Below are 24608 nucleotides of genomic sequence, written 5' to 3'. Positions count from 1 at the left end.
AATAGAAGAATCAGATGATGCTGTCTTCTGAACATGACACAGATTTTGCAGTTATGACATTGCAGCTATGGTTACCTGAAGATCAAGCCAAGATCAGTAAGCATTTCAACAGGCCAAATTGATTGGATTCACTGGATTACAAAAAAACAAATGAAAAACAGAGGGGGCATGAAGGGAGGATGGGGAGAAGGAGGAGGAATATATTGGGATATCCAGGGAAGCTAGAGAGAGGGTTATGGGTAAATTCAATCAAGATGCAGTGTTTACATGTATGGAATTGCTAAAGAATAAATAAATAAAAGACAAGTCTGTTGGGGAGGAAAGTTATTAACTTTCCAGGTTCTTGCTGATCAGAAAGTAAATTTTCAAGTTCTACTGCACATTGATTTTGCACTACCCCCTGAGAGATGACCTAGCAACGTACTTTAAGCTTTCTGTGTCACTCTGATCTATTCAGCTTTTAAAAATTATTGCTTTTTAAGTCTGCAATGTAAAAAAACACATCTCTTTTTCTTTCTTTTTTTTTTTTCCACTAGAAAAAGTTGGTATCAAGCTAACAGTACTACACAGAAGAAAATCCATTATCACTCCAACCCGAATAGAGGCCACCTGCACAGTGTATTATGTAGAACACAACCTCTGGGACACTGGCCTTTCTTAAAGGCCTGAGACAATCTCACTACTCTTGGAGGAAGTTTATCATCACCCCAAAACCCAAATAAAGGCCATTTGTGTGGGCTATGTAGAACATAACCTCTGGGAAGCTTGCTTTTTTATTTTATTGTTGTACATTTTCTTATGAGGGAGAGGAGAGGACGTGTGCAAAATCAAAGAACAACTTGTGGGGTCTCTTCATTCCTTCTAGCATGTGGATCTCCAGGGATCAAACTCAGATTATTGAGTGCAAGCACCTTTACCTCCTAAGCCATGTCACTGATCCAACACTTGCCTTTCTTGAAGGCGCACAGGAATCGCAAAACCCTGAAGAGGTAGGTTTGTTGTTATTGCTTAACCTAATGTCTTAGATCCTCGCCTTTTTTTAAAAAGCAGAGGCCCACCATTTTGGGGAGCTTACTGACCGTAAATCTCAGGACACAAATCTTTGTTCATCCCTTTTCTGACTGCTCACCTAGAGCGATAATGGGGTCATGCCGCTGACCACGTTCCCAATTAGCCCTTCAGCCCACAGTAGAGAAGCCTTCTGTTCAGTCCTCAAGTTAGCAGAGAAGAAACACACTCACACCCACCAACCACCAAAAGCCAGCTCCATAACTAAGTAACTGCCTGACTTCTGGGCTTTCACCGGCCAGAAACTGCGGAAGTGGAATTTTCGCAAGCCGGAACCGGAGCCGCGAGCCACAGCTGCACGCCGCTGCGCATGTGCAGCCGCTTCAGCAACCCTTCAGGCTCAGCTTGGCTTCTGGGTTTCTAGCTGTCTGAAAACCCAAGGTGGACTTTCTGGATATCCGGAAGGGAGCCGAGGCCCGGCGGCCGCACACTCCAGCGCGCGCACGCGCACGCGCACGCGCACGCGCACACTCGCCCCTCCCACCCGGAACCGGAAGTGAGAGCGATCACGGCCTGGGGCCTGGCCTGGCCGGGGCGTCGGCAGCGGCGGCCATCTTGGCTACCCGCGGAAAGGCAGTGTGAGGGGAAGAAGTTGTAGGGTGGGGGCGGGAGTGAGGAGGAGGAGGAGGAGGAGGGCCGAGAGCGGAGGGGTGGAGGAGGAGGCCGCGGCGGGGCAGGGCGGGGACAGCCTGCCGGCCGGCCAGCCTGCTGGGCTTGCGGAAGTACTAGCCTACTGCTCACTCGCTGCTGCTCGGGCTTCCCACCGCTCCCTCCCTTCCTCCCTCAGCCCCGAGGGCGGCCCAGGCCAGTGCATGGTCAGCTAGCTCACATCTCTTATCCCCGGCCTCTTAGCAGCACGGAACGGACGGCAGCGGCGGGCGAGGAGGAAGATGGCGGGACGGCTGCCGGCCTGTGTGGTGGACTGTGGCACGGGGTACGGCGGGTCTTCTGGGTGGGGAGACTGAGCCTGGGGACAGCCGGAGGAGGGAGATGAATGGGGTGAGCCGGCCAGACTGGTGAGGGGTGGTGCCGGGAGCCTCCCTGGTTCGGTCGCTTCAGCCTCCTGGGACGAAGATCTTTTTCAGGCCCTTCCCCGAGAAGGCCGTCTGGCCCACCTGGCTTGCCTTTCCCTTCTCGCCTCTTCCTGCCCGTGAGCTAGGGGAGACTCACAGGGGACCTCCTGACATAGGATCAAGGAAAAAAAAAGAGAAGCGCTCCTTGCGGGTTTTGCAAGATCGCGGTGACAACCCTCAATCTCTAGGGCGTGTGGGTGGGGAGAGCGAAGAACCGGGCTGTGAAAATGGGAAGCTAGAATGGGGGGCTTTTGCAGAGGACCCACGCGCCGCGCCGCGCCGCCTATTTTTCCGCCCACACCCATTCTCAGCCATCTCCCACTACCCATTGAACCAAGTCAGTTCCAGCCAGGAGGATCTCACGGGGTTATTGCTCTTGCCTCGAAAAAAGTCCCTTAGTGAGCAAGCGCGCTGCAACTTCCTTAGTTTTGTCAAAGCCGCTTCCTGCTTTCCGTCTTTTATAGCCTTATAAGGTAGTTTTTCGTCTCCAACGTTAACACGTCTTATTAGAACTTTCAAAATTAAGCAGGTTGCATAAAGAGTAGATTATGAGCGCTAGGTATCAGGATGTTTGGACTAAAAAAAAAAAATGTTCTTGTGTCCACGGAGGGAGATAGAAGGAAGAGAAGGGACGCACCCTGGAACCTAAACGCTCACGTTCGTTTTGTGACTATGTCTTGAAAACTGAAAGGAGGTATAAAGGAATGTGTTTGATTTAAAGTAATTGTTTCTGGTAGTAGTGTGGTTGACTAAAATGACTTTAAAGTAGTAGGTTTGGTATTAATGAACCTTAAGAGTTACAGCTTGCTCTGTGTAGTGACCTAGAGAGAAGACTGTATATTTTTTATGTTCTACGTTGAATACTTGGTGGAGGAAGAGGCCTGTCTGATCTCGAATCCCCCAAACACATCAGTGGTTTTGAGGACAGTTGCTAACCTTTTTCCTTATCCACCCTACCACAGTTATTTAACCGATGCCTTTTCCTTGACACTAGTTAGCCTGTGTAAGTCCCTCCAGTCTTAACTCTCCTGCCTTCATTTCTAATTCTGTCAGGCAGCCGGAAACAACAGAAAACTTAAGTTTTTTTTTTTTTTTTTTTCCTTGGGAAACACTAGTTTAGTCTTGGAATGGCTATGTATTTTCTTAGTTGACATCTTACTAAAGTTCGGTTTTCTTTCAATCCAGTCTCACTCTTCTGAAGTGTTATTAATATATATGTTTAAGTTTATCCTTTCATAGTTTAATTGATGGGTAGTTGGATGTTAGAGCTGTTTTAAACATTAGAATTGGCCAGAGTGTATAGGACTTTTTAAGTTATTGTATTGAAGTGACAGAGAGCGCTAGGTAGTATTGCATGCTTTAGAAATCACTGTCAGTGAAGCCACATAGTCATTGATCACCTTATAAATAATGCCATAACAGCTTAAATAGGATGTGTCTTCTTACTCTTTTTATGTATCTATTTTCCTCTTTTGAAATGCAGTTTTGGTTATTTTTGAATGAATTGTATTTGGTATTTCATTGAACTTAGCTGTCCTCAAGTGACCCTTTTTTTCTGAAAGGGCAACCTTGAATTAAAAACACATTTGGAGTGACCAGGAGAAGTGGTACAACTTATACGTAGGCTATTTCTGTCTATATCTCAGTTATTAAATCATTACATTATTATATTGATCTCACCTTACAAGGAGAGGTTAGCTGGACATCCATTTATGATATGGATGAGACTGCTTAAAGTCACTTTCTCTAGTCAGTATTTTTATGTTTGCTCACAGTCTGAATTTCCCAATTTGGAGTTTTCTTTATTTTGCTTCTGAAAGTGTGTGTGTGTGTGTGTGTGTGTGTTTTCCCCCCAGTTGGCTATTCAAGATAGCAGTTTAGAAAGTCACACCTTTGAGCTTTATTAAGAAAGTCCTCTCTCCATGCCCAAGATAAATAGCATGTCCAAGAATGACTAGCAGGGAGCTTTACATCTGAAATAACTGTTTCCCAAATGCAAAAGGTGCCCCTTTAGATTGTGTGCCCCACCCTCAGCCAGTGCACTTACCTCTTAGGTCTCTCTACAATTACTCTTTTAGAGAAAGTAAGCCACTTACAGGTTGCCCATTTCACTTCATTAAAGAATTTAGGCAAAAAGTGGTGGTGTGTTAAACTTGATGGTGATCTTACAAGCTATAAATGTTAGAACACATGAGATTTAATTCCAGAACTTTAAATTAAGAATCCTACAGCACAATTCATCATCATGACCTAGGTTCAGGTTATGAAGTATTTTTCAAATACCCAATGAATTAAAGAAGTACTTCCTTCGTATCTGTATCAGGTCAACATACCTTTTTGGTCTGTATTGGCAGAGTATTGTAGAATAAAATTTCTGCTCAGAGAGCTGGTTGATTCAAAATGTAGGGCTTGGTAATATAACTAGGGGGAAAGTCCCTCATTAGCACGCACAAGGCCCTGCTTCAGACCCCAAACAGGCTGAAGAGCAGCCATGAGAAAAGCAAGTTTGAAAGCTTTAAAAGGATTTAATCCTTCTGTCAATAAAGTTATCCTAAGAGAGTTTCATTCTGCCTGTTTTGCTCTTTTCTCCAGCAGTGCATTATGGATTTTTTTTTCTCTATGTATTCTTTTTTTTTTTTTTAACTCATAAAACTGCTTTGGTGGCTTATTTCCACTGATTAAATAATAGATTAATATACAGTCTTATTTTACAAGTCTTGGATATATTTAAATAAATTACAGAATTTCTCGGATCTGATTTTTTAAAAGCAGTCTTCCATCTGTAAGCACAAATAACTTTGTTGGCTTTGCTAAAAGTAGATCTTTACAATTCATCCTGTGGCCAGGTCCTAGAAGTTAAAGACAAGGATGAGTTTGAGAGCAGTGAGAAGCCATGGATGAATGAAGGCATACTTGGGAAGTTCAACTTTCTTGCTTGGATTCTCTTCATAATGTGTTATGAGGTCTAAAAGGCAGGAACATTCATATTATCTTGATAACAAAAACTCATTAAAATTATCCTTATTATTGATAACTTGTGTGTGTTTGGAGTAACAGACACGCTGCTGTTGAGAAGTCAGGTTCTTAAGACTCGTGCCAGGTTCAAGTTGAAATGTATACTGACTTTGTGATGAATTATGTCTAATGACCTTTCAAGATTATTGTTAAACACAGTTTAGAATTTTTATTTTCAAGATCATAGGGGAAAGGCTGGTGAACATGATGGCTAGGATTTTAACTTGTTTTTATCTTATTTAACTTGTGACAGCTTTTTTTTTTTTTTTTTTTTTTGTTAGTAGGTGGTGGAGTTGGTGCTTGAACTAAGTTCTGTATTTAGGCCTGTGGGGTTTCTTGAACCTCCTTTTAGAGAACTGTACATCACTCAGTAAAATTAATTCAACTTAGTTCTTGATTATAGTAATATTGAAAAAATAATCCTAGCCATATGAATTTGATTCAGTTAACTAGTGAAAAATTTTTTGTCTTTCTTGAGTCTTTTTTTTTTCCCGAAGATTTGAGTTTTTATACTATTTCCTTGTTCCTTAAATAGTAAAAAAAGACTGAGGTTTTTCAGGAAAGAGCATTTTGTGAGAACCATGTGGCAAGTGCTGTGAATAAGCTCCTCCCCTCCGCTCTCCTTGAGCAGTATTGTTTCTGTTATGTAGACAAGAAACTCAAGTTTCCTGTGCCTGAGGTAAAGTAGCATGGAGCCTGGAGGTCCAACCACTGAAGTCTTTGGTAATTTCAGTAGTTTGGATTGGAGAGGTATTAATTTATTCGATAGTTACTTGAGGATGGTTGAGATTTACTTTAAACTTACCAGTAGGCCAGCCACTGTTTGAATTACAGTAAAAATGTCTAATACATCCTGCCTTCATGAATTTTAATCCTAATTTTAAAAAATTTAAGGCTGTGAGTTTCATATCCTGCACCCTAGTCCCACTCTGGTCCCCTTGTGTCTGCTCTCCACCCTTATAGTCTACCCTCAAAAATAAAAAAACAAAACCCACAAACAAACAAAACAAAGTATAGAAAACATCTTGTAGTAAAAGCTCTAGTGTGTCACAGTGTGCCCCACAATATACCCACCCCTCTGTCCACACAAGTACACTTGGCGAATGTTCATTGTGGTGATGAGGAGTGGAAATCACTGTGCAACTCAGGCTGCCCTTGAACTTACAGTGACTCTCCTTCAGTTTCTTGAGTGCTGGGTTTACTGTTGTGAGCCACCACAACCAGCTACTACCACAGTTAATCAAATGTTAAATGGTGCTTTTCAGATAGCAATAGCTGTTTTCCGGGTTTTAAGGAAAGTAATGGTTGTGGTCAGAAAATCAAGCAAGCTGTAATGATTGTCAGTTTTGAGCCATGTTTTCAAGGAGCTGGATAGCTGCACAGGAGAGTATTTTACAAATGTGCCTAGTGCTGATGGGAATGGTGACTGCTTGCCTCCTTTACGAGTTTTGGGCTGTTTGATAACAAAATGTGTGTTTATATTTTGCACTGTGAACTAATGTTTATCCAATACCTACTGTATACCAGGTTTTATATTTCAGCAAAATTTTGGTTAGCAAAAGAATTCTACTTTATTAGGGAATCCAAATTCTGAAGATTAATAATGCATAGCCTTTAGATCTTTACTGAGTGGAATGCAGTGGGACTGCACATAGGAGAGGTAGAGGAACAGGACTTGGTGTATAGCAGCAACTCTGATCTGTATTGAATATCCTGTTTTTTAACAGTGAATGAACGTGAGTAGGAATTAGGAATACAGCTTTGTTTTGTTCTTTATTTTATTTTATTTTTTTTTTTGATACTGAGTTTTATGTAGCCTAAGGTGGCCTTGCACTTCTGTCTCCACCTCTTGAACAAACACACTAATGTGCTGGGCTTGCACTGCCACGCCTAGTTAGTATGGTTTTTTAAAAACTGCATCATGGGGGCTGGAGTGATGGCTCAGTGGTTAAGAGCACCGACTGCTCTTCCAAAGGTCCTGAGTTCAATTCCCAGCAACCACATGGTGGCTCACAACCATCTGTAATGGGATCTGATGACCTCTTCTAGAGTGTCTGAAGACAGCAACAGTGTACTCATATACATAAATAAATAAATAAATAGATAGATAGATAAATAAATAGATAAATAAATATTAAAAAAAAAAACTGCATCAGAGATACTCTATACACAGTTTGTGAAGTCTTAAAGATTGGGTCTCTACCACTAAGTATTCCACTGAGCTTCTTAGATGATTCTATTCCTGTTTGTTGAGACCAAGTCTCATTAAAGCTCAGCCAGGCAGGAGCTTACTATGTGGCCCAACTCAGGGCAGTCTTCCTATCTCAGTCTCCTAAGAGTGGGGGTTGCAAGTATGAGCCAGTATGCCCTATTTCTTAGATGGCTCTTAAGCAGCCTCCTCAACACCAGCTTTGTTGGTGGATACTATATAGTAGTGTAGACTTTTGCAGTTGGCTTCCGGTGATAGGGATGGAGTGGAAAGTGAAGGTTTAAAACGCTGCTGCTTTTGTCTGTACATTCCCTTTCACAGTTACATGTTGTTTCTGTATGACTTGCAAAGACTCTGGTCAAGTGTTTTGAATTTAATTCAAGTTCTGCCATAGGAGGACCTTTGACATAGAAGTGCTTTGGACACTTGGAGTCCAGGAGGCTTTATTTTTCTCACTTATGATTTAGCAATTGTAATTACCTACCTTATTTATTTTTATCATGGCTTGTTGCAATTATAATCATCAGTTAGCTCCCTCTCTTTTTTTTTTTTTTTTTTTTTTTTTATTTAAAGGGTTTTAAAGAAAAAGAACATTATGTTTTGTGCTTATTTTCTTATCTCACGCAGACCTTGGCCTGCCTGCTGTAGTTCTTCGTGAAGTCAGCGTGGTCTTTGCTTCTTTAAGAGGATGGAAGGGTTTGGATTTAGGCTTGTAGATAGAAGAATGAGGATTTCAAGATTGTGACCTTGAGTGCTTAGGACAATATAGAGTTCGGGTTTTGTTTGCTTATTTTAACATTTATTTTTGGGGGGTGTGGGTGTAGATATCAGAGGACAACTTTGAAGAGTTGGGTTTTCTCCTTCTACCATGTGGACCCTAGGAATGAAATACAAGTACCTAGGCTTGCTTGGCAGCACAGGTGCCTAGGCTTGGCAGCAAAAGCCTCTACCTACTGGGCAATCTCTTCTGCCTAGGAATTTATTTTAAGAATCTTTAAATTTGGAGACAAATTTAAAGATTCTTAAACCATTTAAGAGATGGTTCTGTAGGTGAAGGCACTTGTATCGAGTCTGACAGCACACACTAAATAAATAAATGTTGGAAAAAAAAAACCCACAACAAAAAACCCAGTAAAATTGGAATAGTTGTATTCCAATGCTATCTGTAGCTGGACATGTCCTTGAGGAATGAGAAATATAGGAGCTTCCTTAAGTTGGAGAAATGTTCAGAAGGTATGGTTAGCAGCAGTTTGTAGACTGAAGCTAATGAAATGAGAATTGAAAGAGAAAAGAACAGAGAGACTGAGTATCGGTGCTTCTTTAAACAGTGTGAAACAGCTTCTGGAGTGTCCTGATGGGAGCGAGGGAGGGAGGGAGCCAGCACATGTGTGTGGCTCATGAGTCATCATTCTGTTTAGTCCTGTTTTCTAACGGGCGGGCGGGGAATATCTTTACAGTTGTGCTAAATCCCACTCCCCAACAAGTGACAATGGTACAATGTTAGCCTGGAGGCAGAAATGTGGAATGGGTAAAATGTAGCTTCCAGCAACATTTTCTGCAACAGAATTCCTCTAGTTAATAAAAGCATTCAGTGTATGTAATTCTATGGGAACTTGTTAGGGTTTTAATGACACTACTTGTCTATAATAGCCATATGCATAAAGAAGCAAGAACAAACAGTTAAGTGCTCTAACAACACTACAAAATGCACTCTCACTCACCAGGCCCATAAATATTCATGAGTTAGGCAGTGTAAGATAGGTGATGTTTCTGTTACAAATTTGGTTCTTTAGAATAAAAGTGTTGAATATACTTTGTATTTAGTTGTTGTGTATATTTGGGCCTTTACATCCTAAGACACAAAAAAGACACTTCATAATAATCACTGGAGCAAAAAAGACAGATCACATTCTTAAGTTCTCAAAAGGTGTTTTGTGAAATTTTAATGATTTTTTTTTGTTGTTGTTTCAGAGTTTTTCTCCCAAATCATTCTCAATCCATTGCCTTAATTTCAGCTTATTAGCTTTTTTCATACCAGTTCCTTGAAATCAGTAAAGGAGTGGCAGTGAGTTTGTGTGCTGTGTGTCTTTTACCCAGGTACTGGAACATACAGAGATGTGCTGGTGTGGAACATTCCTTCATTTACTTGCTAAATACTTTTATTTTCTTTTAAAAAGATAATTTATTTCAGTTTCCACCTTCTAACAAGCTACAACACTATGCATTGCCCCAGTGTTTATATGAACAAAGGGTTTTTAAGAGGAAGGATTTAGGATACAAAGACCTTTTAGGATCGATTTCAAACTGAAAATGTAAACTGTTTTTTAGTATTAGTCTAAACCAGAGAACAAATACTTGCTTGTTTAAAGTTATTTTAAGTAAATATAACATGTCTTGTTGGCATTTTTTTAAGAATCCATTTACTTTGTGTTATTTTTATAAATTAAGTGAAATTATGTACTGGATGATTTTGTGTGTCAACTTGACACAAGCTGGAGTTATCACAGAGAAAGGAGCCTCCCTTGAGGAAATGCCTCTGTGAGATCCAGCTGTAAGGCATTTTCTCAATTAGTGATCAAGGGGGAAGTGACCATTGTGGGTGGTGTCATCCCTGGGCTGGTAGTCCTGGGTTCCATAAGAAAGCAAGCTGAGTAAGCCATGGGAAGCAAGCCAGTAAGCAGCATCCCTCCATGGCCTCTGTGTGCATCAACTCCGGCTTCCAAGTTCTTGCCCTGTGTGAGTTCCTGTCCTGACGTCCTTTGGTGATGAAGAGCAGTGTGGAGGTATAAGCTGAACAAACCCTTTCCTCCCCAGCTTGCTTCTTGGTCATGATGTTTTGTGCAGGAGTAGAAACCCTGACTAAGACAAATTGTAATGATTTTTTTTTTTTTTTTTTTTTTTAAGATTTAAGTGAAGTACCTAATACTTCACATAAAATTAATTATAGAGTTGAGCACTGCGCTGGAGAGAGGTATATGTAGCAGGGAGAGCAAGCATGCACTACCTGTGAGTGAGTGTGGTGAAGCCTTAGACCTGCCTCCAATGACACACAGATGTTGAATGGGTTGTGGAAATCAGCCCTTTCAAGGTCCTTTGTAAGTTTGTTTTTGAGATAGCTATTCCTCTTTCAGAAACCTTTTAGAAGCACATACATTCTGTGTATTTATATTTTAAAGGTAAGGATCCTGAGTTATTGAGTAGTCTAGAGCAGTGGCTCAACTTTCCTAATGCTGCCTCTCCTTAATACAGTTCTCCTCGCTCTGGTGGTGACCTGACCATACAATTACTTTGTTGCTACTTCATAACTGTGTAATTTTACTACTGTTTTGAATTGTAAATATGTGATATGCATGATAGCTGCTGATACGTGACCCTTGTGAAAGGGTCCTCTGTGAAAGGGTCCTTTGGCCTCCAAAGGGGTTGTGACCCATATGTTGAGAACCACTGATCTAGAGTTTGAGCCCCAAGGTGCAGTCCTTCCAGAAACTGTTCAGGAATATACTGTATTCAGTAAGTGGTTAAAGTTTTAATCCAGTTTTAAAGAGAATTTTTGGTTTTTCAAGACAGGGTTTCTCTGTATAGCCCTGGCTATCCTGGAACTCACTCTGTAGACCAGGCTGGCCTCGAACTCAGAAATCCACCTGCCTCTGCCTCCCAAGTGCTGGGATTAAAGGTGTGCGCCACCACCGCCCAGCAAGAGAATTATTCTTGAGCATCCATCCTTTAAAAATAATTACCTAAATTTAGAACTACTAAATTTAGTATCCTAAGAGCATTTTAATGTTGATGATTTTTCTCTATCCCTGCTAACTCAAAGGACTGAGACTATAAGATTTATTTAATAAAGCTTTAAGGCAACTGGCATAACTGGGCAGTTAATACTCTATTCTAATCTAAATTAATCTGGCTATCTCCCAGCCAGAGTCCCCAGATACTTGTGTTTTTAGATTGGACTGGCTCTCGAGGTTTCAGGCTTCAGGTGTTTTTTTCAGTGAATCCCTTGCTCATGGTGAATCCTCTCATCCTCTCCCTGTCTCTTTCCTCCTGGCTGGCAGGAGTTCAGCCCCATTCCCTCTGCCCAGTCATTGGCTGATCAGCTTTTATTGACAAATCAGAGAATAAATGGGAAGCAATGTTTATACAAACTTTAAAACAACAGATACTTTGACTAAGCATTACAATGCCATGTCCTGGTTGCAACAAGATAGAGGGCAGAGAAATCAGCATTTGAATAATGCAAGGATAATCTTTACACAGTGCACAGTAACATTATGCCTACAAGTATAAATATGGAATGTATAGAGAGGTTATAGTGACCTAATACAATGTAAGTTAAATGAAAATTTGAGTGTGGTTCACTTCAGTATTCTGAGAATAAATATTGTATCTAATGGACATGTTGACAATTGCAGATTAATTTTTAGATAGTGCAGTTAGGAAAATAATTTCTATTAGTAGTTAAATGTCAAAAGGAAAGTGACTCTATTTTTGCAGTTTGAGTTTGAAAGCAAGTTTGTACTGTGCATTGAAAAGGAACCCATCGTGTGATGAGTGTGTGGTGGAGCACACCTGTAACCCAAGCACTGGGGGAGGCAGGAGGGTTAGGAGTACAAGGTCATCCTTGGCTACATAGTGAGTTTAAGACTAGCCTGGGGCACCTGAGACCCTATCAATCCTTTACTGTTAGTGACCATACAAAATATAGTAAGATATAATCGAGTTTAGGAAAAATGAATTTCTTTGGAAAAAGAAAAGTTAACTAGACTCTGAGGCCTTGTTCTGTGGCTCTGAAATAATGATACTGGAGTTGAAATGAAACTGTTATTGAGTAGTAAGGTTAGATGGCTATATCTGGGGCACATGACGTATTTGGGGCCATTTTATCTAAAAAGCACACAGTTCTAATAAAGACATGAATGTTTACTGTTCAAAAGTCTTTGCAATTTTGCTTTATAATGAAAGGGTGGTGGCGACAGCAAGTTTTATTGTCTCTAGAACACCTTTAAAAGGCAGTCTAATCTGCTGTATAGATTTTGGAAAATTGTCGTTTAAAGCTGAATTCTTTTATCCTGTGGCTGTCCTTGTCAGTATGTGTGAATAACTCTGCTCACCTCGTTTCAGGTTCTATTGCAAAACTGAAAGCCATTTGTAAAACAAAAGAAGATTGAACTTTTAAAAGGAGGAGATGAATTTTAAAATTGTTAGGAAGACTGAGAAGAATCAAAAGAAATATACCTTAGTTTTACTGTAGACATTTTGGATACAGTAACATTAACAAAATCACTCAGGGACTGTAAAAGAAAAGAAATTGTTGAGTGCAGGAACAAAAGAGAGTCCAGACAAAGATGGGCTGCAGGAACAGCATGAGACCTAAGCTGCGCCCTTGCTGCACTCAGGATTCCAAGTTCTGATCAGACTAGCTGGAGTTAGAGCATGTATTGGAGAGTTAGTGTTCTTTGAGGTTTTACCTCCTACCAAGAGTTAATTCTCACAAGTGCTTCCTGTCAGTTGGGATTGGAACTTAGATTCTGGAAGGAAAAAAAATAGTACTCCCTACAGCGGTAAAGATAAGGAAATAGAGTTTACAGAGCATTCTGTATGCCAGGCACTGTTCTAGTTGCTTTCCATATGTTAACTCATCATATACCTAGGTGGTTCTTCAGTGTAACCTTCTGGCAGAGATCAGACATGTTAGGTGTGATGTGTAAAGGCTTACGTAAACTGGAGTAGTTTTTCGAATGTTCCCTAGATAATATAATCATCAGTCAATTGGGGGCATTTTCCTCACTCTGAGCACACTAGCAATTTGTTTCTTCTGCCCTCAACGATTCCATATTCTTTTTGATTTACTTTCTGTCCTTATGGATTTGTCAACTTTTAGAATTTCACAAAAAATAGAAGCATATAATTTGTGGCCTTTTATGATTGGCTTTCATGGGGGAACTATTTACTGCTGTGATCTGCGATGTTTGTGATGATGGACAAGTATTGCTTTGTGGATTGGGAATTTTGGAAGAGATTACTCCAGGAATAGATAGAGGCATGTGGGTAAACTATTAAGGCCTAGATCCTAATAGCATGTAAGGAGGTCTGTGGGGGACAAGTCATTTGGGAAGGAAGTGCTCACTGATTCTTAGAAAGTGAAGTGCTCTTTATTGATACTTGTGATTTCATGAGAGCCGTGTGAACTTAAATATTAGGTTAGAAGTCAATTTCTGTGATCTTACAGTCTATCATTGTTGATACTTGTAGGATCAGGATCTAGAATTCAAACGGTAGAAGCACCTCTTATTTATTTATTTATTTGGTGGTGGGGTCATTGCTAGGGTAATATAAGTTAGCCTGAGACTAGCTCTGATCATCAAGTTGGCCTCAAATTCAAGAACCTTCTGCTCCAGCTCTGCCATACTAACTAAGTTTCCAGGATGAGCCATTGTTCTTGTCTTACCTGTGTCCTTTTGATCCTAAGTTCTTCCCAGATTCCAAGAATTGAACTGGAAGGAACTTGAATAGTGTTGTCTCTGTTGACTGAGGGTTCACATTTGCTGTCAATATTCTACCAGGCGTTTTGTGTAAGGTTGAACATTTACTTGGAGGCAGAGAGAAAAAGCGTGGACTTGTAGAATTAGAAAAGCTTGCTAAGCAGTTGTCATTTATTTTTTCCAGCTAATATTTGCTTCGAGTTTTCCTATGGCATTCTTACTCTAAAGTTCTTAATTGTGGATTCTACTTTTTGAGTTTGTTTATAGAGTAAAGAGAAAGAAGTGGCAGAGTTAAAGCTAAGCTTTTAACAGCAGGGTATATTGGGATTAATCATATTGTAAAAGTGTATAGACTAGATCATGCTATGTAAGGATGGAAATGGGGTTTTCAGAGGCTGTCAGCCGCTAAGAAATTTTAGAAAATGGGTTTCACAGATTCAGTGGGGTGAAGACCTCCCATTCTAATGTGCTGTGACCTTGTGTTTGTTGTGTTGTGCTATCTGCTTTAAAGTTGTGAAATGCTGAAAGAAAACTAGTGTCATCTTAGATTCCCTTCCTAACTCTCTGTAATACCGATGAACCCAAAGTGTGCTTCGTATTGTGTGTATCCACTGCCACTGACATTCACTCTCAGCCTTCGTGTGCTTCGTATTGCGTGTATCCACCGCCACCGACATTCACTCTCAGCCTTCGTGTGCTTCGTATTGTGTGTATCCACCGCCACCGACATTCACTCTCAGCCTTCACAAGTTTGATTTGGGACAAGTGGAGCTGGGCTCACAGGCCTATACCACCACTTACATTCTGCCCTTTCTGAATCATCTTCTGTGTTCAGAGGATTAATATGTTTACTGTTCTTTGGCTTTTATCACAGCCCATTTTGTCCAGTTCATTTTAAAGTGTGATTCATATTCCTTTAAGTGGTTTCATATTTATAATCTATTGGTATTTTCAAGTATGTTATTAGTTAAGAGATGCTTTTGAAAGCAAAAAGGCATAAAACTACTGTATTAAGTAAAATAACTTGGTCAACTGGGCTCTGTCTAGTCTTTCTCTTTTTCTTACCCCCCGCTTCCAGAATGCATTCAGGTTTCCTGATTCTTTATCTCTGTCATTGTGCTGTTATGTTTCTTCAGTGGCCGTCTTTATATATAGGATACTTTTTTTTTTTTTTTAAACCTAACCAGTTTCTACATGTTGGAATTTTCATGTTTCTCGTGATTCTTCCTTGTTATAAGATACAAGAGTATTCTTTACTTCATAAAAGCAAGGCTAGTGGCCAGTCTTTATCTGAAGGCTCACACATTTTGGGATTGTCTTCTGGTTTTTCATATGAGGAATTTACATGAGACTGAATGTATGGCTGATTATATATACTGCTCAGCTCAAAGAATGAGAGGATTCAATCCAATTTTTAAAAAAATTATTTATATTTATTTATTTATTTGTTTGTTTATTTTGTGTGTTATGGGCATTTTGTCTGCATGTATGTCTGTCTATATACCACATGTGAGCCTGGTGCCCTCTGAGGTTCAAAGTGAAGTTGGATCATCTGGTACAAGAGTTAGGAATGTGTAGCCCAGGCTGGCCTCGAACTCGTGATCCTCCTGCCTCTGCCTCCTTCAGCAAATCCTACTGGCATGGAAATGTAAATAATATATCCAGTAAAAAAAATGTAGAAACACAAAGAAAAAAAAAGGTTTATTTAAAAAAAAAAAAAAGAGAGAGAGTTAGGAATGCTTGTAAGTTGCCACATGGGTGCTGAGAAGCAAACCCAGGTCACTGGAAGAACAGCCTGTGCTCTTAACTGTTGACTCATCTCTTCAGCACCCTATTTTTTTGTTTTAATTTGGGGGACTTTATTAACTATTTTACAATTGACTAATCTTAGAGAAATCAAAACAAGTTCGTATTCTTATCTTGTAGGCAGCAGATTATCATTTTAAGATTCTGGGGTTAGGCAGTGATTTGTAGAGATTATACTCTTCTGCTTTATAGGAGTTCCAGACTTGAAAGCAGGACATCCTGTTTGAGGGTTTTGGGTTCCTACAGTGTGAGGTTATCTTGTATTAGACAAGTCCTCGAAGTCATATGATGTACTTCATTCCACTTACCCAACAGAGGAGAAGTGTACCGTTGACCCTCTTCCATTAGTGCAGTGCTTCTCAACCTGTGGGTGGTAACCCTCACAGGATCGAAGATCAGATATCCTGCACCTCAGATATTAATAACGATTCATAACAGTAGCAAGATTACACTTACGCGAATCTCAGCAAAGATAATTTTTTGGTTGGGGTCAGCATAACATGAGAAACTGTTAAAGGATCCATGCATTAGGCAACTTAATAATAACTGACTCTTAAGGTAATGTTCAAATTTAATGTTGTAATCTTATTTCTGACAGGATCCCCATGGAGGAACATGCTTGTTAGTTTATGGTGGTTTTTATGCATGTGAGCACTTCTGATTACTGTCTGCAGACCTGTGGACAGTTCAGAAATGTTCCCTTCCAGCAAATACAGGAGTTTTTATTATAGCCCTGGTTCCTTCCCCCTCCCCTTTATATAATACAGTTTGGATTGGAAGAATAAAATACTATGTTGTGAAAGAGTATCAGATATGAACTGCAATATAAGAGTCTCATTTGGGGCTGGAGAGATGGCTCAGTGGTTAAGAGCACTGACTGCTCTTCTAGAGGTCATGAGTTCCCAGCAACCACATGGTGGCTCACAACCATCTGTAATGAGATCTGATGCCCTCTTCTGGTGTGTGAAGACAGCTACAATATAGTTATATACATGAAATAAATAAATATAAATTTTTTTTAAAAAAAAGAGTCTCAATTGCCTTATAAAATGGTAAGTTTGACATAATTGTATACATTTATAACTTACAGTATATTTGTGATTTAAGATGGTATAAGAAGTGGACAGAGTGGAAATAATATGTGGAAAGTAGAATTAGCACAGATAATTATGTGCACTATATAAATAAATACTTTACCTTGCTATCTTGTTTAACCCTTTTGAGAGCCCAGTTAACTTTTATACAGTCAGAAATTATTAAAAATAGAGGCAGTTAGTTGTCTGGTGAGGTTGTGAAAGTTGCCAGCCAGAGGCAGTTGGTACATAACCTGAATTTTGCAGGATGAGCAGGGGTGTAGTGGTTGTGTTGAAGGCTGGAGGGCAGTCATCAGAAGTGCTCAGAACAGGTTAATAGAGGCCAGTGGCATGAGATGAGCCGAGCTCTTAGAAGCTGTCAGCAGGTCTGCGGCTCCAGAGGCCAACACAGCATCAGTGAGCTGGGAGGGGCTCTTAGGCATCACATTAAAGGAACAGTATCACGTTTGAGACTTTTTTTTTTTTTTTTTTTTTTTCTTAAAAAAAAAAAAAAAAAAGCATAGAGAGTGGGAAATACCTGAAGGGTTAGGTGACAAGGCAACATCGTATTATCGTATTTTAAACAGTTTGTGTTTCTCCTAATATTTATTTTTTGTTTGCTTTGTTTTTTTGTTTTTTTTTTTTTTTTCTTTTCTGTTTTTTTTTTTTTTTTCCGAAACAGGGTTTCTCTGTGTAGCCCTGGCTGTTCTGATACTCACTTTGTAGACCAGGCTGGCCTTGAACTCAGAAATTTGCCTGCCTTTGCCTCCCAAGTGCTGGGATTAAAGGTGTGTGCCGCCGCCACCACCACCACCGCCCGGCTATTATTTATTTTTTGAATGTGTTTGGCATACTCAATTTTTTGCACTTAGTTTTGGGGCTGACCATCCCAAAATAAATGCTTTTTTTTATATTTGAAAAATTTTCTACAGATGTCACAGCAAATTACCTACTAATATTTAGTAAGTTTGCATATGGAATAATACAAACTGTTGTGACTGGCTCTCTAAAGCTTATTTGTAGTTAACAGTAACACATCTGTCTTATAAGTAGCTCTTAGCATGTTGTCAAAGCTCCATTTCAATTTCTAATTATTAGAATCTTTATTAATATTTTAATAGTTTTTATTGTTTTAATAGTATAGGTGAATATACTGAATCAAAACATTAAAACGTCACTTTAGTATGACTCAAATGATATGAAATGACATATAATTAAAAAAATCATCTCACTTCTTTATCCTATTTGCTTTGCTCTTATAGGTGCAATCAAAATTCCTTATGTCATATATTTTAGAAATATGTTGTTTAAATTATCAAATGTATTTCATATGTTCTTACTCTTCTCCTTTGTGTTTATTTTACTTTTATGTAGATATAGCACAGTTTGCTCGTTATTCTGTACCTTGCTTTGTTCGGCTACCCCAGTATATCTGAAGGTGTTCCAGTCAGTATGTAAAAGGGGCAGAATAGTCACAGTATAAACTGAGTGTATTTTACTAGTTTCTCTTTGGACATTTTCAGTCTCTTACCATTATAAACAATGTCACAGAGAAGGTTCTCTTGCATGTTGATTGAAGTGCTATTGATTAGTGGGATGGCTCAGTGAGTACAGGTGCTTGCTGCCAAACCTGATTACCTTAGACTTCAATCTCTGAATCCTTATGGTAAAAGAGAGCTTATCTCTGAAGGTTATTCTCTGGCCTCCACATGCAAGCAATGTCTTGTGTACACACAGTGAATGAGTAAACTTACAAAGGCAGAGTGTGTGAGTAAAGGTTCTTGCTGTCAAGCATCATGGTCTACTGTTAGTCTTTGGGACCTACATGGTGGAAAAGAGACTCAACTCTTGAAAGTTATCCCCTGACTTGACTTCCATACCTGCATTATGGTGCACATCTATGCATACATACATGCATTCATAGATACATAATGTACATTTTTTTGAAAGACTGTGGGCATTTGAGTTTGTAGCTTAGTAGTAGAGCACTTGCCTAGCTTGTGGAGAGCCCCATGGTTTGATCCACAGTATAGCAGAAAGAAAGAGAACTATAGACATGTGATCATGATAGTTTCTCTGTGTTACAGCCCTGGCCTTCCTGCAACTTGCTTTGTCAGGCTGGCCTCAAACTCACAGAGATCTGCCTGCCTCTGCCTCTTGAGTGTTGGGATTAAAGGTGTACACCACCATTGCTCAGCAACTGATTTTGATAGTTTTTAAGGCAGAGATGCTGAATGAACTAAACTTTTGATTATGTATGTATAATGAACTCTCACTTTTTAACAAAAATTGCAGAATACATACTGAGATTAGTGAAATTTTATGAAATTTTTATTTTGCAGATATACAAAACTAGGATATGCTGGAAATACAGAACCACAGTTTATCATCCCATCATGTAAGTATTTCTTTTACTCCATGGATGAGCTGATTTAAAGGTCTTTCCCCATTTCATTATCAAAGTAAAATAAGTCATTAAGCATGCTATTATATCAGAATCAGGCATTTAGAAACATGATTGCCTCTAAATGGAACCTTATTTCCAACTCTTTTAACTCTTCATTTCAGGTCTTCACCATCTGCTAAGTGTCTCTTTAAGGAAAACAAAACAAAACCCAGTAGTGAATTGATGATTAAGTAGTTTCTGTTTTGAGGATATCGAAGCTACCTGTGTGTGGCTGTAACTGGTTATTAAGTAGCACAACTCTAGTACCTGTAATTCAACTAAAGTGACCATCCTTTGGCTGGAGGATACCATTACTGTTTGCAAGACCTATCCTATAGACATCTGATGCAAACTCCAATATTTCACAATGAAGAGCTAGCGGTCCTTGACTCAGTAGCCTCAGTGTTTTCTGATATCCTATAAGCATATTATGCTTGTAACATTGTCTTTGGGAACTTTTGTTCTTTTCTGCTTCTGTTAACCTTCTGCTGGTTGTAACAGTTTTAGTAGATTTAGATTGTTAAAGGTATTTTTATTAGTAAAGATGTATATGATCATCAGCATTATTTTTGTATTTTTGATTTTCATCATCTTAAGGCTGTTTGCATAATTATAATGAGTGAAGATGCGTAACTTGAATTCACAAAATTAAAACCTAATTAGATTACATAGCAGGGTTTTTTTTTAAACAATGTATTGTTATTCATGTGTATATGTGATTATCTGCCATGTGTGTATATGGGTACCATATGTGTGTATGAAACACAGGAGATTATCCAATCCTCTAGAGCTGGAGTTATGGCAGTTGTGAATTAATCAGTGTGCTGAGAACTAAATGTGGGTTCTCTGGGTTAACTGTATGCTCTCTTAATCACTAAGCCATCTCTAGCTCTTAAAAGTTCATCATAGATTTTACCTCTGGGAATAGACACAGAATTCTGAAATTATTTAAAGGGATTACTTTTTGTATTTAAGATTAAAATTTAGTAGATCCCCACTGGATAAAATTAAGTAGAGATGTAAAGAAAGCTTGTTTTTAAAAGTTCTTATTATAAAATTTTTCCTTTTATTGGTTAGTGTTATTCACCTTTAGTTTCTTGATTATCAAGCTTTATATTGACTTTATAAGATTACAACTTTATTTGTAACACTGTGTATATATTGAGCATGGTTGCACAGTTGTCATAACAAGCATGTAGAAGTCAGAATGACTTTCTTACACGTCCGTCAGTTCTCTCCTTCCATCATGTGGGTTCTGAAGATCAAACTTAGGTCATGAGACTTGGTGAAACAAGCACTTTTACCCACTGAACCATCATAATGGCAATACAGGGCTCCAAGCTAAGCTCGGGCTGGTAGCACAGGACTGCAGTTCTTACTACTTGGAAGCTAAGGGAAGCAGGTTCTAAGTTTAAGACTGACTGGATAACTTAGTGAGTTGTATCTCAAAAGTAAAAAATTTAAAAAGGCTGGGTATATAGCTTGATGGAAGTATACACCTGATATGCATGAGACCCTAGTAACACACACATCCACATAATTAGAATCAAAATGGATTTAATAGTTTTTGGAAATAGAGCTGAAACAATCCCATACTAATACCTTTTTGGGGTTTGTACTTGAGGCCTTGTCCCTGAGATGAAGCTGAGGTGTCGGTGTATGGAAGGCATTTTGTATTCTGGCTTTTGTTCATTAGTTGACAGTTTTAAGTATCCTGGATCATGCTTATTTGTTGTTTGTAGTAACACTTTACAATTGAAGAAGGCAAGTTGAAAGTTGTTTCATTTGAAGAGATGAAAATTTTAAAATGTGTAATTAACTTACTTCAAAGGTATTGCCATTAAAGAGTCTGCAAAAGTGGGTGATCAAGCCCAGAGGAGGGTGATGAAAGGTGTGGATGACCTAGACTTCTTCATTGGTGATGAAGCAATAGAAAAGCCCACATATGCAACAAAGGTATGTTTCTAAGAGGGCTCCAGTCAGCTGGTGGCCTGTTTCACTCTGTTGTGGACTTGGTGCTCTCTCAAGTTGAGTTTTTTGGTTTTTGCTTTAAAACTTTTGAGACAGGGACTTACTTGGAACTGTCTGTGTAGACCAGGCTGGGCTTGAACTCAGAGATTTGCCTGCTTCTGCCTTTTGAGTGTTAAGATTAAAGGTGCTTAAAGCCAGGATTAAAACCACACCTGGCTTTGCTGTTAGCTTCCTAACCATAAAAATGTCTCCTTTCCCTTAAGCTTTAATATATTGAAGTGGGTCTATTCTTTTTTTTTTCCATTCCCATTGCCTCTCAGGGCCTTGAGTAAGAATTGAGTGTTGTTTTGTCTCCACATTGCTACATCTAGAGAGATTTCCTTCTTTGATCAGGTATTCATTTCTTCTAAACCACGTGGGACTATTGTTCTTCCTGTTCCTTCCCTGCCCTTTCTGTCTCTTTATTGAAATAGAGCTTATACAGTAAAGCAGGTGGTCTTCAGTGTGCAGCTTAGAGAATGTATGTGGCTGATGGCACCAGGTAAGAGCAAATCTTGTAGCACAGGTCTTCCTGTGTCTTTGTTCATAGGCAGTGCTCTAGCCTTCTTGAGAGGTAAACATTGCCAAGCATTCATTTCCTCTGTGCTTTTTTTTCCTTTGTAATTTTAAATGAGTAACTATCCTACCATATGCAAAAATGAAACGTTGCAGTTTTGCTTGGTGCTGAAAAGAAAGTAGTAAGAAACAACTTCTCTTCTGGAGATATATTACAAAGTGAGTAAAAGGAAAAGAAAGCAGGATAGGGTGTTGTAGGTGCGTGCCACAGAAGTTGTTAGTCTAGTTGGGGATTTAGCAGTCCTTGAGGGATGAATTATTGAGCTGAGTCTGGAGTTAGGCAGGATGTGCAGTCATTTGACAGAAGCCAGAACATAAGAGAGCTTATGAGGAAGACAGGGAGCAGCAGAGCTTATATGCCTGAAGTCCAGGAACTTCATGAGAGCCAGTTCCACCCACAGGTACACATGGGTATACTGGATCAACAGTGTTGATAAATTCTGTTTGGACTTGAATTTTGGCTGTGTTTCTTTCTAGCTCTGTGGTATCATTAAATGGCGTAACTTTCTGTAATCTAGTTATTTATCTATACAATGGAGCTAGTAATACTTCGGGATTGTTGTGGACCTTGTTTAGAGAATGGTTATAAAGAAATTGTTGTAGTGCTCAAATACTGAAGAGAAATTATTTGAGGGAGGCATATATATTTCTGAAATAATGATATATGGCAAGGGATGTTTGTGATCTGGGCCAAGGCAGAAGTTCTGAACCTTCCTAATGCTGAGGCCCTTTAACACAGTTTCTCATGTTGGGACAATTCCCAGCCATATATTTTGTTGCTACAGTTATGAATGGTAATGTAAATACCTGATACGTAGGATGTCTGACACTCAACCCGCAAAGGGCTCATGATTCACAGACTGAGAACTGCTGGACTAAGGTACATGTTAATAGGGATAAAGAGAATTGAAAGGCATACGTGCATGAGTGCATGCGTGTTCATTCACATGTGTGCATTAAAATGTGACAGAAAAATTCAAAGCTAAAAGTAGAGTAAAGGGCTGGGTATGATGGACACCTTTAACCCCAGCCCTTGAGAGCCAGAGGCAGAGACAGGATCTTTGTGAGTTTGAGGCTATCCTGGTATATCTAGCAAGTACTAGGCCAGTCAGAGCTGCATAGTGAGTTTTTGTCTCAAAACAACAATAAAATAAATCAATAAAAATAGAGGAAAAATATATTGACCCCACACATGCTTGTTACTCAGCTTTGGCAATTACAAACTTGTAACTAACCTTACTTTGCAGCAATTCCATTCCCCAGTTATTTTCTAGTCACTCACTTAAAAGTACTTGCCTGTTAACAACATCTTGTGGTTTTAGTCAGAGTTCATTACATGTCTCTGAGTGTTTCCTAATTGGCAAATGTTTGGGTCATGGTTAAAATAAGGACTTTTTTTTATTGTACATTTGCCATGACTCACAATTTCTTGTTTATTCTTTTATTGTTAGCATAGAAATCTAAAAATCTAAGTCAGAATTATGCTAAAGTTTATTTCTTGAGAATATATAGTGTATTTGAAGAACCTACGAGGCAGCTCACGTGTTGCCAGACAGTCTAGCGTGTAGGCTTTGGAGCTCAGAAACAAAATGGATAAGGAAGAGATAAGGGAGGTATCAGTTACTTTTGGCCAGTGAATGCTGTCACCTAGGGGAGTCTCCAGCAGGAGAGAAGCCTAGGAGGTGCACTAATTAGGCTTGAGTGGAGAGGATCCGAGATACACAGCATGGACTATCCAATAAGATGTATGCTGAGGGACCATTTTCAAGTTATAATGGAATTGGATGAATGTAGCTTTGTGAATGGTAGATCAGGAAAGAGTAACAGACGGGATACTATTTCTTGAGGTTAGGCTGTGACTTGGGGAGGGAGAGATGAAAGGATAAGAGACAGAAGTAAGAGAAGAGACATTTATTGCTAAATCCTGCTTAGAAAACTGAAAGGGGCATACAACACGGAGAAAGCTGGAGGAGTGCATTCTAGATGGCAAATTGGATGGGGTGGGAGCTAGAGAAATGGGTCAGTGGCACAAGTGTGCGCAGTTCTTTCATCGGGCCCACTGCTTATAACCGCCTGGCACTTCAGCCCCAGGGGATAAGACACTTTTTTTCTGAACTCTCAGGCACCAGCATTCACATGTACATAACACATAGAGATAACTATGTATACATAAGTACAAAGAGTATTGCTAACATTATAGTAAAGTTTACAGATTTGGTGAAGTAAATTCAATGCCTCTCTTGAGTTCTCCTTTATTTGTAAAAAATACTAGGCATTACCTGCTGCTCAAGGGAAAGGTGCCTAGGGAAAGCTGAGATTGATGTGGTCAGAACATTGAAGAATCAACACTATGGAGTGTCACATGAGCAGAGTGCTTAGTGTAGCTGGCCTAGACAAGGTGAAATTCTTTTGCAAAAACATGCTGTCTTAGGTTGGGTTTCTGTTGCTGTGAAGAGACTCCATGACCAAGGCAAATCTTTTTTTTTGTTTGTTTGTTTTTGTTTTGTTTTTTCGAGACAGGGTTTCTCTGTGTAGCCCTGGCTGTCCTGGAACTCACTCTGTAGACCAGGCTGGCCTCGAACTCAGCAATCTGCCTGCCTCTGCTTCCCAAGTGCTGGGATTAAAGGCGTGAGCCACCACCGCCCGGCTGACCAAGGCAAATCTTATAAAGACAAACATTTAACTGACTTATAGTTTCAGAGGTTCAGTCCATTATCATCATGGTGGAAAGCATGGCAGCGTGCAGGTAGACATGGTGCTGGAGGAGCCAAGAGTTCTATATCTTGATCCGAAGGGAACCAGGAAGAGACTGTCTCCCACAGGCATCTTGGAGGATGCACCCAGTGATTC

At 39.5% G+C, this 24608-nt stretch overlaps 1 protein-coding gene across 1 annotated transcript in view; it reads left to right on the top strand.

Annotated features, from left to right (window-relative positions):
- Positions 1–1633: 1633 nt before the first annotated feature.
- Actr3 (actin related protein 3) overlaps positions 1634–24608 on the top strand; it is a 43437-nt gene continuing 20462 nt past the window's right edge. The window contains exons 1-3 of the mRNA XM_034512974.2: positions 1634–2002; positions 19069–19124; positions 21004–21128. Of these exons, the coding sequence (XP_034368865.1) occupies positions 1959–2002; positions 19069–19124; positions 21004–21128 (225 nt within the window). The 5' untranslated portion in view covers positions 1634–1958. The remainder of the gene's footprint in view (positions 2003–19068; positions 19125–21003; positions 21129–24608) is intronic.

Source organism: Arvicanthis niloticus, chromosome 10 (assembly GCF_011762505.2).
Source record: "Arvicanthis niloticus isolate mArvNil1 chromosome 10, mArvNil1.pat.X, whole genome shotgun sequence".
Lineage (NCBI taxonomy): Eukaryota > Metazoa > Chordata > Mammalia > Rodentia > Muridae > Arvicanthis > Arvicanthis niloticus.
This window is presented reverse-complemented; position numbering and strand designations above follow the sequence as displayed.